Here is a 15,831-nt window from a genome sequence, read left to right as displayed (position 1 = left end):
ACTGTTCCCACTCTGCACATGAGTTTTTTCATCATGTGAAGGAAAGCAGCTCTCATTCAGTCAACCTTGTTAACCCATCTCCCCAATTTTGCCCCCTTGCCTCCCTCCTCTCTTTCTGCTGTATCTCTCTGCCTCCCCTTGATCCCCACGCAGCTTCTCAGTCTTTTACTTTCTCTCAGTCTCTTCTTCTCCCCCATCTCTGTCCCCCTACCTGTCCCCTTCCGCTCCCCCTGTCTCTCAGTCTCTCCTCCCCCCATGTCTTCCTGTTTCTCCTTTTCTCTTCCCTTCTCTCTGCCTCTTTCTCTTCTGTCTCTGTCTGTCACTCCTGTTCTCTCCCTCTTTCTCTTGGTCCTGTTTTCCCATTTCCTCTGTCTTCCTGTCTTTCCCTCTCTTTCCTCTCCCAGCTCTGTTTCTCACCCTCTCTCTATCTCCCGGTCTCTCCTGTTTTCTCCTCCCCACTCACCTCCTAGGCTTGGATTCTTGATGTCTCCCTCTCTTCCCTTCTCTTGTTTCTAACTCTCCCTCTCTCTTCTCTCAGTTTCTCAGTCCCTATCTCTTCCATCTATCCCTGTCTCTATCCCTGTCTTTCTCTTCTCTATCATGTTCTTTCTTCTTCTCTCTGCCTCCCTGTCTCATCCTCTCTTCAATCTGTCTCTATCAATCTCCATCTCTGTTTCTCTTTGTCTTAGTCTCTGTCTGTGTTTCTGTGTGCATGTGTGTCTATTTCTCTGTCTCTTCCTCTTTGTCTCTTTCTCTGTCTGTCTCTGTGTCTCTGTCTGTCTCTCTCTTTTCCTCCCTCCCTTCTCTTCCTCCTATAGCCTATGTGTGTTGTGAGTGACATAACAAAAAATAGCAAACCAGTACAGAGGGGTCATCTGAGACAAAAGCTTTAGCCCAGGCAGGGGCTTGGTCAGCCACATGTCTCATGCCAACCAACAGCCCAATGCTAATCTCACTAGTGGTGGTCTAGCTGTGTATTGGTCCAGTCATTTGAGAAAACAAGACAAGCCAGGTGGCTATTCACACCATTTCTGGGCACATACACCCTCGGAGGTCAGTGGCGCAGAGATCCCACATCTATCCAAATATTCCTAGCAGCTTTCTTTGTGGCAGCAGATTCAGGAAATAAAATGAGTGTCTGTTGGCTGGGGGACGGCTGAACAGTGTGATAAAGATGAATGTAATTGTGCTATAGAAGAAACAATGGAGGTGATGAATTCAGAGAGACAGGGGAAGGCTTCTGTGAAAGGATACAGAACAAAAGAATGTGGAACCAAGAGAACAAGAGACAAGGTGCCTATAATAACAAAATGGAAAACAACACTAAAAGGCAAATCCAACTGATTAATTGTAATGAGTAAACGTGTCACAGAGAAGCAAGGATGAAAACACAGAAAGGTAGGGGACTAAGGGTGTGGAATATGGTATACACTGTCAAGAATGATGCTTGGTTTTACTCCAATGTTTTTTTTTTCCTTTCTCTCCCCCCTCCTCTCTCTTTCCCTCCCTCCCTCCCTTCCTTCCTATCAAAGGATGGAGCAACTGGTTCCCATCTAGGCTCAATCCCCTAGAGGTCTGCTGGAAAAAAAAATCAAAACCAGGTAGGGACAAGATGAGGCTGCCTCAGGGGTTGTACTGACAATGCTTTCAGTCACTCTTCAGAAGATAAGTTTTCATGCCAACGCTTTTATTCAGTGACAAAACACAAACATTTGATCCTTCATACATTTTCTACCTGCATGACCTTCAGAAGGCCCTGCCCTTCCTTGGTATTTATCTATAACACTGGGAATGGGAGAGGTGGACTCAGTGACCTTTAAGGTCCATTACAATGCTAGATCCATGGTCTTGTGGTAGATTAGTGCCCAACCCCCGAGGGCAATGAAATGGGTTTATTGGGGATTTGGAAGAAGAGGACCCATTTCTTAATGACATCAGAAAACAAAAGAAACATTGATTTTTTTTCACCTACTTTTTAATAGTCAGGATGACTCTCTGTTCCTGACAAGTCTATAGGACATCAAGATGTGCAAAGCACTTTACATACATTATCTCATTCGAACTAACTGCAAAAATAATTCCCCAAAGCCCCATAACCTCCAAATCCTGCCCTTTCTTCCTCTCTAAAGGTTTGAGTTGCTTTTGTTCTTTCCTGTCTCTGGGGCCTAACTCCCTGATCTGCCATTGGGAAAAGTTTGGCGGAGCCTGTCTTTGGAACACCTGAATTTCACACTTTATTTCTTCCCTGACTGGATCCACCACTACATAATGGATGCCTCCTTTCCTGCCAAGGGAGCCTTCATTTGGAGGAGAGGTATAAGGTAGCATAAAATCCATACTGTTACAGGAAGGCCATCCATTCATGGCCAAGCTGTTCTTGACCAGTCACCCATTCCATCATCCAGCTCTTCTTACCCAAAGTGGGTAAGGTTAGGACAAGTAGAACAGCCCTCATCAAGCTACTTACCATCACCACTGGGGTAATCAAGGACACAAAGACTCTCAAGAAAGGAATTAGGTCATTCATTGGTAATAAGAGTGTCTGGGCACCTTAGGGGGCTCAGTTCACAGTGTAACGATTGGAATAACGCCACCTGCTGGAGACTTACTGTAGAAGAGTTCTGCCCATGAAGTGAAGGTCTTTGAGGACAAGACCAGGAGTCTTTTCTTTGGCGTCAGGAAGTGACGCGGGCTAGTGGGAAGAGGAAGGAAGAGACTGGCGCTCAGTCTCACGCTCTTTCCTTTGGACTCTGGTGGAGAGCGGAGCTAGAAATGTGCTCTCCCTTTAATAGATAGGAATCTAGGCCTTTCTCTCTCTTTACCAAATTCTTATTCTCCTTAATAAATGCTTAAAAGTCTAACTCTTGCTAAAGCTTATAATTTATTGGCGACCACTCATTAGATATTTTAGACAGTTTAGCTAGAATTTTAGCCCTTAACAACAGATACTGACCATAGATGCCATCTTGTTCAACTCCACTCATTTTACATATGAGGAAACAGAGGCCCAGAGATGGGAAGTGACTTGCTCCAAATTTCACAATAAATAAATGCCTGAGGCAAGATTTGAATACAGGCTTCCTAACTTCGATGCCCACTATATACCTCTCTGACTCTATCGGTTTGGAAAGGAGAGGGGAGAGGAGGAGAGGAGAGGGGGAAAGAAAGACAGAGAGAGAAAGATACAGACAAAGAAATTAAGAGAGAGAGAAGGTGGAAGTATGTACTGAGAAAGGGGGGGATGTGGTCAGGTACATCTAAGATTCCTTCCTGTTCTATATTCAATAAACAGCTGATACTCAGAAGCCACTTTGCAAGAAAAGAAGCATTTAAATAGTCCCCCTATGTGCCAGGTATTGTGCTAAGGTATTTTTACAAATATTATCTCATTTGATCTTCACAGCAACCCTGAAAGGTGGGAACTTTTATGATCACCATTTTACAGATGAGGAAACTGAGGCAAACAGAGGTTAAATGACTTGCTCAGGGTCACACAGCCAATAAGTGCCTGAGACAGGATTTGAACTCGGGTCTTCCTGACTCCAGGCCCAATGTTCTACCCACTGCACCACCAGTACTAACTCAGACAAACTCATTCTGGCTATATGATTCCAGACAAGTAGCTAAGCTTCTCAGTGCTCTAGGCAAGAGGGATCAAAGTGGAGTCCAGGGCACAAACACCTGCAAAATTCCCCAGTGCTACCGGGCCCAGACTAAAATATAATTGAGAAATGTTTAACATAAATAAAAATACAACATGATATAGATAATGTTGATTTGTGGTTTTCTAAGTCAATAGGCAGCCTTTTCTACTTGAGTTTGATGCCACTGCTCTAGGCAATTCTCTAAGATTTGCAGAAGATAGAGGCTGATAAGCTTTGGCAAAGAGTGTCCTCACCTAGGAGTTGCCCAGGCCAATGAAATCAGAGCTTCTATTCAGACTCTCTGAGGGGTCAGGTCACAACCCTACTCTCCTTATGTTTAGTGGGAACAGGTGGATCAAATGTTTGCGTTTTGTCACTGAATAAAAGTGTTGGCATGAAAACTTATCTTCTGAAGAGTGACTGAAAGCATTGTTAGTACAACCCCTGAGGCAGCCTCATCTTGTCCCCACCTGGTTTTGATTTTTTTTCCAGCAGACCTCTAGAATTTGAAAGTTTTACATTCCAAATACATTGGAAGTTATAAGTATTAGGTACCACATCACCTATTAAAAATGTTGCTCAGGGGGCCAGATTTGATGGGTCATCCAGTGGAATGAGGCTGGAGCCAGATTGTGAAGAACCTTAGAGGCCACACAGATGAGTCTCTACTTTATCCTGGAGCAACAGGAAGCTACTGAAGGTGTTCTGATCAGGCAGTTCGGTGACCAGGCTTGAGCTCTAGGAATAAAATGACACTTTCTTTGGGATTTTCCTCCCAGTTTCACTTTTATGTCTAAATTCTTAGCACCTAGCACTGTGCCTCCTTGTACCTGAAAGATGCTTAAATGTTGATTGAAGAGAAAAATAGATTTTTAAATGGAAAGACATGGATGATAGTTAGATGCCTGTGGATGGATAATAGATAGGGATGGGTAATAGGCACAGCAGATAGATGGATGATAGAGATGGATAATAGATATGGATGGATGATAGGAATAGAAGATGGATGTGGATGGATAGATGATAGATGAATAGACAGATAGGTAGATAGATAGATATAGATAATAGATCTAAATGTATGGATTGAGAGAGAAAAATGGAAAAGGGAGGAATAAGTAGACAAAATGTTGCTCTTACTCAAAACTTAATAGTTACTAAACCTTTACATAAGATCCTTGGTATCTTGTATACCCAAAATGATTGTGGCATAAGATGTTCTGGATGACTGAACATTACATTTAACAGAGAGTGTGTGTGTATATGTGTGTGTGTATGTATATAGATACGTATATATGCACACACATATACATATATAATATATATGATACTCACAGATGAGAGATTCTTTAAAAATTAGAATGCAATAGAATAGATTGTACTGAAATTTTAAACTAAATTAAAATATTGCTCCTAAATGCATTATTATTGTGGTTATTGTTGTTAGTATCATCATCATCATTCTATGCCACTCAGGCTGCATGTCATCATTTTGTGACTTTGTTTCCCCTTGAGGATTTTTTTCCTCCTCCTCCTTCTCTCCTTAAGTGTACTGGGGAAGGCAGATGGCCACACACTTTGATTCAACTAAGGACAGCCCTGGGCCCCACACAGACTGGGGGCTGCTGATTATTATTTACATCATTATTTCATACTTGTCACTTACCCAGGTGCTTTGAATACAATAATTATCTTAATTTAGCCAGAATCCCTTGTCAGGGGGATGACATGTTGTCCTTATAATCTCCTCTGTTGAGGAGTTAAGTGACTGGCCCAAGGTCACACAGGCAGACACTAGAAAACTCACCATTAGAATCCTCTCATCTCTTATCCCACGGCCATCAGGCCACTGAGGCCTCGATGCTGTTTGATTTCCATCAGGCATCATAATTATCATTGGCAGGGCCTTCAAAATGACACTGGCACTCACCAACTCCCAGTAACCCTCTCCTGACCCAGACACCAAGTTTTCATTTTGGCCAACAGTTTCATTTCAAAATGTGCTCTTAGGAGGGAGTAACCACTGAGGCACTGGGCTGGAGACAGAGTACATGTGCACCTAGTTGTTTCAGAAAATGAGTTTGTGACACTTGGCCTGGCCTAGCTACTCTGCATGACTATCAGGACAGCAAGCTGGGAGAAAGACAACTGCTGAGCGAGCTTCTAGGCAGAGAGAGAGTATGGTTACACAGACAAGAGGAAAATAAAAGGCCATCTGAGAGAGTATGACGGATGATGATGGCTCAGGCTAATTAATATTGAAAAGTGATTTAATATCCTGAGACTGTAAAGAGACCATAAAAAATCTAGTGCATTTATTACTTCTCTCCACTTACAGAGTAATCCATTTAAAATCAAGTCTGCATTAGTGACACAGATTCATACATCACACCAAATAAAATGAGGTAGTGAGCTGCTCATCACTACTAGGTGTTCAAAGAAGAGGCTAGAAAACTACTTGCCAGGGATATTGAAGAGAAGTTTCATGATTCAGGCAGAGGCTGGACCATATAACCTCTAAGATCTCTTCTAACTTTAAGACTGTAGGATGGAAGGAGAGGAAGGAAGCAGGGAGGGAGGGGGGAAGGGGGAAGGGGGAAGAGAGAGTGAAGGGTCTCTCAATCTCTGTCTCTATGTCTCTCTTTCTCTGTGTCTCTGCCTTGTTCTCTCTTCATCTCTCTGTCTCTGTCGCTGTCTCTACCCGCCCCCCCCCCCAACCATAACCACAAGAGTAAGTAAATGAGTTGACCAGGGTAGAGAAATTTCTTTTTTTTTTCTTTTTGGTGAGGCAATTGGGGTTAAGTGACTTGCCCAGGGTCACACAGCCAGTAAGTGTTAAGTGTCTGAGGCTGGATTTGAACTCAGGTCCTCCTGAATCTAGGACCGGTGCTTTATCCACTGCGCCACCTAGCTGCCCCCGACATTTCTAATAGTATCTTCACATAGATGCAGGAAGGCAGTCTAAGGCTGCTGATATTTTGAGGTAGCTGCGATACCAATATGCCCGTAACGAAATCTCTAATTCATCTCTCTGCCTCCACCCTCTCCCCTGTCCAACCATCTTTCCTATTGCTGCCAAAGTCATACGATTAAAGCACAGGCTTGACCATCATCACTCTCCATCTCAAGAAGCTTCAATGGTTCCCTATTTCCTCTAACTAAAATGTGAATTCCTCGATTTGGCATTTAAGACCTTCACAATCTAGCGCCAGTCTAACTAATCAGGCAACTCAATGCTCAAATGTATCTGTGATCCCCCACATTTAGAAGTTCCTTCCAACGATACAGTTTATAATCCATCTAATCCTTCCCATACTATATGACCCCTGTCCACCTTCTCCCAAAGTTTGATACAGCGAGTCCAACCCTTTCAAAGCTGATCACACGTTCTCCCTCATGCACTCTGTGCTCTAGGCAACAAAGACAACAACAACAATGACAAACAAGCATTTGTATGGAGCATTAAGGTTCACAAAGCACATTAAAAATACTATCTCATTTGATCCTAATAACCATGTGTGAGGCAAATAGAATTAGCCCCATTTTAAAGAGGAAGAAACTGAGACTGAGCTTAAGTGACTAGCTATAGCTAGTTAAGTTTCTGGGGTAGGATTTGAACTCAGGTCTTTCCCGACTCCAAGTCTAAGGCTCTATTTTCTATGCAATCTAGCTGCCATTCCCACACAACATTCCATCTCCCACATTGCTGCTTCTGCCTGGGTTCCATTCCAAGCCTGGAGGGCATCTCCTCACCTCTATCTCTTAGAAACTCTAGCTCCCTTCTAGGCTTACTTCAAGTGCCTCTTGCTATAAAGATCCTTTCCTGATTTTCTCAGGAATCAGTGCTTTCCTCTTCCTCCAAATGACTTCACGTGTATTTCATGCTTACCAATCTGTGTGCATGTCACCTCCCCTATGTTGAATGTAAACCTCTTGAGAGCAAGGACTATTTAATTTCTGCCTTTGGATATCCCATGTGCTTAGCACATGGGCATGTATTGCATAAATGCTTGTTGAACTGACAAGATAATGCTGGAAGACAGAAGCAAAGCTCTGGATCTGAGGGTCAGAAGAGTTGGCTGTGAGTCTACCAGTTACTTCATCAGTGAACTGGAGGAGTCACCTCACTTTTCTGGACCCTAGTTATGAAGACAGTTGATTGGACAAAGGCATAATTACAGATTTACAAAGTACCTCACATCCATTGCCTTTTTTGAGCTCTGCAAAGGTTGCCTAAGATCAAACTACCTAAACAAGCTAGTAAGAGGCAGGATTTGAACCGATGTCTTTCTGATTTCAAGGCATTCCTCTATCTACTATGCCACAAGGTGAACACTAAGGTCTTTTCTAACCATAATATTCCATGATTCTATGGGATAGACTTCAATGTCCTTTAAGTTCCTATGCAGCCTATCATTCTAAGAACCAAGGAAATAGAATTTTGATATATTTGGAGGAAAATGAAAACCTCCACTTGGTAATGCCTCACTTATACAGCGACTATTTTTCTGGATATCTCAACTATTAAATGAAGAAATAAAAAATGGCCTCTGAGCATCCAGAAGAGAGTTCACAGAGTTCATACCCTTTATTCAAAGGGAACTCCCTTGGGCCTTTATTCAGAGTCTATTTATTTTCATTTTAGAAACAATTTTAACCAGCTTGATCAATGAAAGGAGGAAGAACGGGTAGTGCTAGGAACAGACACAGTGAAGATGACAAGTGAGAGGCAACTAGCCTTATAGGGAGAGAAAAGAAAGAAAAACTATAAAAATCAGGCAAAGGCATAAAAAGCATGCAATCTAGGGCCAGTGAGTGTAGGAGCCAAGTGCCCCCCCACCACATACACTTTAATAGAGCCTGAGAATGTGCCATCCAATCCATATTGGATGGCCACAATGATGAGCCTCTGTCATCAACAAATGGTTAAGGTGAATTCATTATACTCTGTTTAATAAGGCAAGGAAGTGGCTAATACATTTCCCACTTGTGTATTCTCTAAAGATGTTAGATAAATGGGGTTGTTGCCTTAAAACCAAGGAAATAAATTGGGGTGGGTGGGAGGTAAAATTAAGGTAAAGCTTATACTCTCGATGATGGGATTTTAAAATGAACATACTAGAACTTCATGAGAAAATGCATTGTAATGGGAACTGACCAGGAAACAACGCCAACTCAAACAGGCTTAACCAACTCTGTGGTCTTCCTTCTCCTTAAATTATAACTATTCTTTTAAAAAAATAAACGCAAAAACTGTTTTTAAAAGACATGGATTATAAAAGTGAAATCCATTAAAGAGAAAAGAAAGAGTCTAGGAAGAGAATTTTAGTGCCAGAAGAGACCTTAAATGATCATCCAGTCCAATTCTACTGTTGGGTAGAGATGGGGAAACTGAGGCCCAGAAAGGCATAATGGCTTTCCCAATGGCACATAATTGGTGAGTTGCAGATCCAGGGCTAGACCCCAAGTCTTCTGACTTTCAGGCCAGTGGTCTTTCCATTACAATGAGATGCTTCCCAGAGAAAGTACTGCCTGAACCAAAGGAAGTTCCTTTGACCTTCAGCCTTTTACTAAACAAAGTCCATCAAAACAGAGGGGAACCCAGCCTGACAAGACCATTTGTGGTCAAATAATTTGTCCAGCAGAGCTAGGCTAGAGGAGCTGAGGGCGGCTTTTTAACCATCTTCTTGTGGTCTAACGGAAGGCATTTTTCCTATCTCTTTTCTCTATGCTTTTATGTTTGACATTATTGTAACTGTCTTCTAGATGGCTGAAAGTCTGGGGATGGAGAAATGGACCTTTCTTTTAAGAAATCATCAGACCTGGCATAGGGGACTCTGAGGGAAGAAATTTCCTGTACCAAAGTAGGTCAGCACCTTCTTGAAAATGTTTAGCCTTAGAGACCTGCCTGGACTATTGAGTCACATTTACCCAGGGTCACACTGACAGCCTGTGACTCCCAGGTCATCACTTGAACTTGGGTCTTCCTATCTTTAAAGCTGGCTCTCAATTGACTAGTCTATGTGGTTTCTCATCAGACCTAGTTCTGTTTCTGAAGCTAACCAGCTGGCACTAACTTGGAAACTTAAGTCACCCCTCCAAGCCTCTATTTTCTCATTTCTAACATTTACATCTATCTAGGCAATTCTAAGATACCAAGATGTCATCATACCATCTAGCTGTGTGATGCTGGGAAAGTCAGTGCCTGGGCCTGTTTCCTTCTCTGTAAAATGAGAGTTAAGCCTCTAAAGTGTCTCTCAGGTCTTGTCCCCAAAATTCACCAGCTGGTTGGGATTTTCCAGGGGAGAGTAAGTGAGGATGGGAAAGGGAAAGGAAGGTGGGACACGTGGGCTGGGCAAGTCAGTGTTAGACTACATTCCCTGTCCTTAAAGAATGTGCCTTCCTCTAACCAAAGAGGGGAGAGGCAGGATTGATCAACCTTCAAATCCTGGTTTTCTGCCACCAAGCAGCTCCCAAGACTTGGTAGTGCTCTCTCCTGGCAAGCCCTGGTAGAATATGTGAGCTCTTTGAGAGTAAAGACTGTTTTTGTGTCTCCCAATGTCTCTAGTGCTTAGAACAGAGCCTGTCATAAGGTAAGCACTCAAAAAATGCTTGTTGCCTGTCTGACTGTGTGATTGAGTCTTAGTCTTCCCATCTTGAAAATAGGGAAGAGAAGACCTCTGGTACTGTCGATAATATGAGCTCCTTGAAGATCAGGTTTGTGTTTTTGCTTCTCTTTGTATCCTCAGTACTTAGCATAGTGCTCCTGCACAGAATTAAGGCTTAACAAATCAAGGACTGACTATTTTTGTTTTGTTTTGTTTTTTTGTTTTGTGAGGCAATTGGGATTAAGTGACTTGCCCAGGGTCACACAGCTAGTAAGTGTTAAGTGGCTAAGGCTGGATTTGAACTAAGGTCCTCCTGACTCCAGGGCCAGTGCTCTATCCACTGAGCCACCTAGTTGCCCCAAGGACTTGACTATTAAGTCTCAGTTTTCTCACCTGTACCTTTACCTTAAGGACTCTCAATGAAATGTAAGCTTCCTGAGGTAAGGGATTGTATTTTTGCCTTTCTATGTTACTTCCCCCCAATTCTCCCCTGAAACCTAGCACAGGGCTTGCTTATATACATATACATGCTTGCTTTTGGATTGATTGATTGACAGTTAAACAAAAAAGTCTGGAAATGTCCCCTCTCTCTTAAGCAGGAGCATTCTGAGTCCTGGAGGCACCCCTGCCTCTTGCTGGGCACCAACACTTTCAGGCTCTCTCTCTTACATTGGAGAGTAAGGAGCTGTGGGTAGGGGGTTGCTCTGCAGCACCAGAGCCCATCGATGGAGCAGCCTCCCGGGTAAACATGCAGCAACATGAATGAAATCTGTCCAGAAAGACAGCATTTCAGTCCCCACCAGGCAACCTCTGGCCAAACCACTGAATATGTAACAAAGTTTTCTTTCGTTTGGGGAGTCTCTGATTACGCTTATACCATTTCCTGTGGAAAATTGAAGCTTTGAAGTATCTAGCTAAGGCTTTGAGACGGGCAGGATGTCTGAGAGCTCTCTGTCTCTCTGTCTCTGTCTCTGTCTCTGTCTCTCTCTCTCTCTCTCTCACACACACACACACACACACACACACACACACACACACACACACACGGTACTGCTTGCCTCCCCATCCCCATCCCCGCACTCGATCCTCATCACCCCCCACCAGTTTTGCAGTGCCAATATAGGTCCTGCTGATCACTAGCCTTAAAAATAGAGGAAATCAGGAGAGAACAATTTCAGAACCTGCTGGAAAGACTGGCTGGAGATTGCAAGCCCTACCCCGGCCACACCTCTCCCCCCCCCCCCTTCCCCAGTCCATCTTCTCTCTCCTCAGACCAGGATCTCGGTGAGACAGTGTCCTTTCACCAGAGTAGGCACCCCTGTAGTTACAACCCCAGGACCGAGAAGGGTCAGGGTAGCACCTAGGGTGTTCTCACTTTCCCAGCGCTAATCGTATAAACATCCCCCCAAATAGGGGGGCACACTGCGGAGCTAGAAGTCCCTCACACACACCGCAGGGCTGTCTCCCTCTCCTCTCTGCCTCTGACTCCGCCCCGCTTCAAACCCCGACTGCAGCCCCCATCCCCTCCCAGCTTGTTGCCCAGAAAGAGAGAGAGTAACGGGGTAAGCAGGGCAGCGATGCCACCTCCCTCATTCACGGCCAGCCTCCTTCAGCGCCCCAGAATCTGTCAGCTTCAAGGTCAAAACGTCGCTTTGGGCACAGGGATCGGGAGGCAAGGGAGGGGATGGGAGCAACTATCTGCCGCAAAATTCCAAACCTGTTAAAATATGTGGCGTGCCCCGCCCCCGCTGGGCAGGAGTCTAGAGTAAGGAGGCCGGAGGCCCCGGAGCTCAGTCGCCCGCCCGCTGGGGCTCCACAGAGGTTCCTGAGGGGGCGTGACCGCACTCCCCCGGACTTAGGCGCTCCGACCCCGGAAGGCGCGCAGCCTATGCGGGTGTAAACCTCGAGAGAGGGAGGGAAAGAGACCCGTTCTTAAGCCGTTTATCCTGTCTCAGCCAAGGTGCCCAAGACTCCCGTGGGGAACCGGCTGCCCAGAGAAGGAGAAGGGGGTGGGAGGGTTGCCTGTGGGCACTCACCGTGGGCGTTCTTCCCGCAGATGAGATGCTGGTAGGGCTGCAGCAGCCCCCAGAGTTCCGAGTCGTTGTTGACTGTCTGCTCCAGGGATTCCACGGTGAACTTGGGCGGCTCGTGGGGGGCATGGTGGTGATGCTGCGGCTGGTGGTAGTGGTGGTGGTGATGGTGGTGGACGTGGTGGTGGCCTCCGGCTAATGCAGCGGCGGAGGCTGCAGCCGCGGCCGCCTGGGCAGTGGCGCCAGCTGCGGGGGGCGCGCAGCAGCTGCTGCCCCCGCTAGTGCTGCTCCCCGCACTGCAGCCCCCTCCGGGCCCTGGCCCGGCCCCTGTTCCTGCCCCGGCCTCCCGCTCCCGCTCCGCCGGGACGCGGGGCGGCGGCGGGGGCAGCGGGGGCGGCGGCGGAGGGGGAGGGGGCGGTGGTGGCGGGGGCAGAGCCCCGGGCGGCGGCGGTGGCGGCGGCTGGGCCGGGGCCGGGCCCGGGGCCAGGGCCAGGGCGGGCTGCAGCGGCCCGGCGGCCAGCACCCGGCCGTAGATGTCCCGGAAGAGGCTCTCCATGCAGGCGGTCAGGTAGATGGCTGCGTGCTCGTGGATGCGCAGCGCCACGCGGCTGTCCACCATCCAACGGTACACCTTGCCCACGGAGAAGGTGAGCCCGCAGCGGGCCGACTTGCCGCGGCCGAAGCGGTCGCCGCCGGCGCTGCTCATGTTGTAGAGGGAGAGTGCAGCGAGCGCGGCGGCCGTGCAGTGTGCCGCCAGGCTCCAGGACAGCACGATCTCCATGGCGCTCTGGACCTCGTGCTTGGTGCACTTGGCGAAGCGCAGGCTCAGCCGCTGCGCCTCCTTGGCGATCCGCACCAGCGCCCGGCTCACCAGCGTGGAGAGGCGGGCCAGGGCATCTTTGGGCAGGCCCGGGCCCGCCGCGGGCGCCGGAAGGGTGGCGGACGCCAGGCCGGCCCGCGGCTCCCGGGGGCGCAGCAGCAGCAGCGCCTCCAGCTCGGGCAGGGTCCAAGGCACGTCCTCGAGGTCGGGCAGCAGCCTGGAGCAGTGCTGGCCCGCGCAGTCCAGCACCTCGGAGTCTTCCACCAGGGCAGTGTTGACGGTGTCAAAGCTGTTGTGTCTGCTGTGCATGGAGTCAGCTAGATGCGGCCAGCAGCTCCCTCCATAAGGGTACGAGGACGACGCCGGGTGTGAATCAGAGCAGCACAGCGACAAGTTGGAAGAGCGGACTGAGTCCGCCGCGCCACCATAACCCGAGTCCAGCGTCAAATCTTCCAGCGTCCTGACCACGCTCTTACCTCTCCTGGCCATCGCGGCCGCACTTCATGCTGCTCCACGAGAAACCAACCGGGGCAGGGAAAGCCAGAAAAAGAAAGGCAGCGCGCGAGGTAGAGCTCTCGCTGGAGAATGGGGATGGATAGGTGAGGGAGCCCGGCCCGCCGCCGCCGCCGCCTCGGAAGCTCACTTTTCACCCACTGCAGAACTACGAAGTCTTACTACTTTCCGCCTTTCTGGGCCGCCGCCTCCTTTTGCGCACACAGAGGAGACCCCCAAGTCATCTTCCGCGGCCCGGAGCTAGAGTGAGATCAGAGGCGCACGAGAAATGGGAGAAGGCTGGCGGCCAGAGCAGCTGAGGGTGGGGGGTGGGAATCACACGCAGTTACTTCCCACCTTCCAAAAAAAAAAAAAAAACAACCCCAACCCCCAAAAATCCAACCCGAAAGAAGAAAGAAAATGAAAAGTCTTTTGCGCCTTCCTCCTTGGGCCCGGGCTGGGCTCTATTCAGTCGCGGGAAGCCAGGCAGAGACCCCAAACAGACGACGACAGCGGCGGCAGCAGCCAGACGCCACGGCCGCCGCTGCAGCACCTCCGGCCAGCCCGCCCGCCCGCCCGCCCGGCGCAGTCTCGCAGCCCGAGCCCTGCACTGCACAGGACCGGAGAGAGAAGAAGCAGAAGCAGCAGCCACAACAGCAGCCAGCCACCCTCTCCCTACCGTACCCGCAAAAGCTAGCCAACCAGCTGGGGAAGGACGTATGTAAAGGAGGGCGGAGGAAAGAGCCAATGGGATGGGAGCATGCTAATGAGCTACCTCTCTTCCTCCTTTCCCCCTTTTCTCCCCCCCCCCAATTCTTTTCCGTCAGTTTCTTCGCCACCATCAGCACCTACCCCCACCACCCCTCTCTCCTTCCTCCCCTACCCCTCTGTCCAAGCCGCAGGAAGGAGGTAGCTTTATTCACGCTTGGGTATATGTATTAGGCACCAGCACCCTGGTTCCGAAGGTGCATCGGCAGCTGCTGCCCATTTGGTCTGAGGCTGATTGATACGCCATCCCCTGGTTAGCTTAGATACTGAGCAGAGGATGCAGCCACTCCAGCCTTCAACGCTTGCCTGTCTGCCTTGCAGGGTCTCGTCTCTTCTCTGCCTGCCTGTCTGCTCCTCGCCCTGCCCCTGCCTCCTCCTCCACCCCGGTTGTTTTGGTGTTTAACTTTGCCTCTCACCAGCTAAGAGGTTCCTTTCTCCTCTCCCCTCCTTTGCCCCTCCCGGGGATCCAAGACAAACAACTGCGTTCCAGGAATAGGGAGGCTAATTCAGGCGCAGGTTTTACCCCATCGGGGAAAAGAAATCGGAAACCCGGGCAAACTGAGTTAGGGCTTCGAGAGCAGCAGCTGTGAAGGAATCTCTTAGTAATCCCTGAGGAGAAACTCCAGCCCGCGAGCATCCCAGTGATTGTTTCAGAGGCACCTTTCAGGTTGTCGCGACTGGAAAGGACGTCGCTGCCTATCCTCCCGTTGCAATATTGGACATGCTTTGGCGTGTGGCATTTTCTCGGAGATGAGCAGGAAGCCGTGGGCCCAAACCCAGCTCGTTAAGCTTCCACCCAAGTGATCCCGCTTTCTTCATGCTCACCTTGCAGCTTAAAAAAAATCTTCCCTTTAAAAATAAAAATTCCTTGCACGTGTTCATACATGTTCTTATGTGTTGCCATTGAGGTTGTTGGTGTTTTTTTTTAATACAGGCTAACTTTCAACATCAACATGATAAGTTGCTGGGGTTTTTGTTGTTGTTGTTTTTTAATGTTCATTGGGGTGGGGTGAGCAGTGAGGCATCGCAGAGGCCACCTGGTCTACTTGCCCGGTTTTCTAAATGAGAAAACTAAGGCCCAGAGAAATTAAACAATACGTGTCAGAAGGGAAATTAGAACCCAACTCTGTACCACACTTCCTCCTGGTATTCTTCCTTTGAAAAAATCCCCCCACTTTACATGTAATTTGAAAAAAAAATACTGAGGGCGGCTAGGTGGCACAGTGGATAAAGCACCAGCCCTGGATTCAGGAGGACCTGAGTTCAAATCCAACCTCAGACACTTGACACTTACTAGCTGTGACCCTGGGCAAGTCACTTAACCCCAATTGCCCCACAACAACAACAACAAATTAATGTTGAAAACTTCCCCCAGAGATTAACTATACTTCTATGACTATTGAAATAATCTTAGAGAGCTGCCTCAGAGCCAGTGACTGACCCACAGTAGCTGTGTACTGTGTACAATGTTT

General features: G+C 47.9%; 1 protein-coding gene across 2 annotated transcripts in view; it reads right to left on the bottom strand.

The window, feature by feature from the left end:
* BTBD11 (BTB domain containing 11) overlaps positions 1-14,145 on the bottom strand; it is a 306,362-nt gene extending 292,217 nt beyond the window's left edge. For both annotated transcript variants that reach the window (XM_043968397.1, XM_043968398.1), the window contains exon 1: positions 12,286-14,145. In XM_043968397.1, coding sequence (XP_043824332.1) covers positions 12,286-13,588 — 1,303 coding nt within the window. In that variant the 5' untranslated portion in view covers positions 13,589-14,145. The remainder of the gene's footprint in view (positions 1-12,285) is intronic.
* Between the last annotated feature and the right edge of the window lie 1,686 nt (positions 14,146-15,831).

This window comes from Dromiciops gliroides, chromosome 5 (assembly GCF_019393635.1).
Source record: "Dromiciops gliroides isolate mDroGli1 chromosome 5, mDroGli1.pri, whole genome shotgun sequence".
NCBI lineage: Eukaryota > Metazoa > Chordata > Mammalia > Microbiotheria > Microbiotheriidae > Dromiciops > Dromiciops gliroides.
Note: the sequence above shows the minus strand (reverse complement) of the source record. Positions and strands in the feature narration are given on the sequence as shown.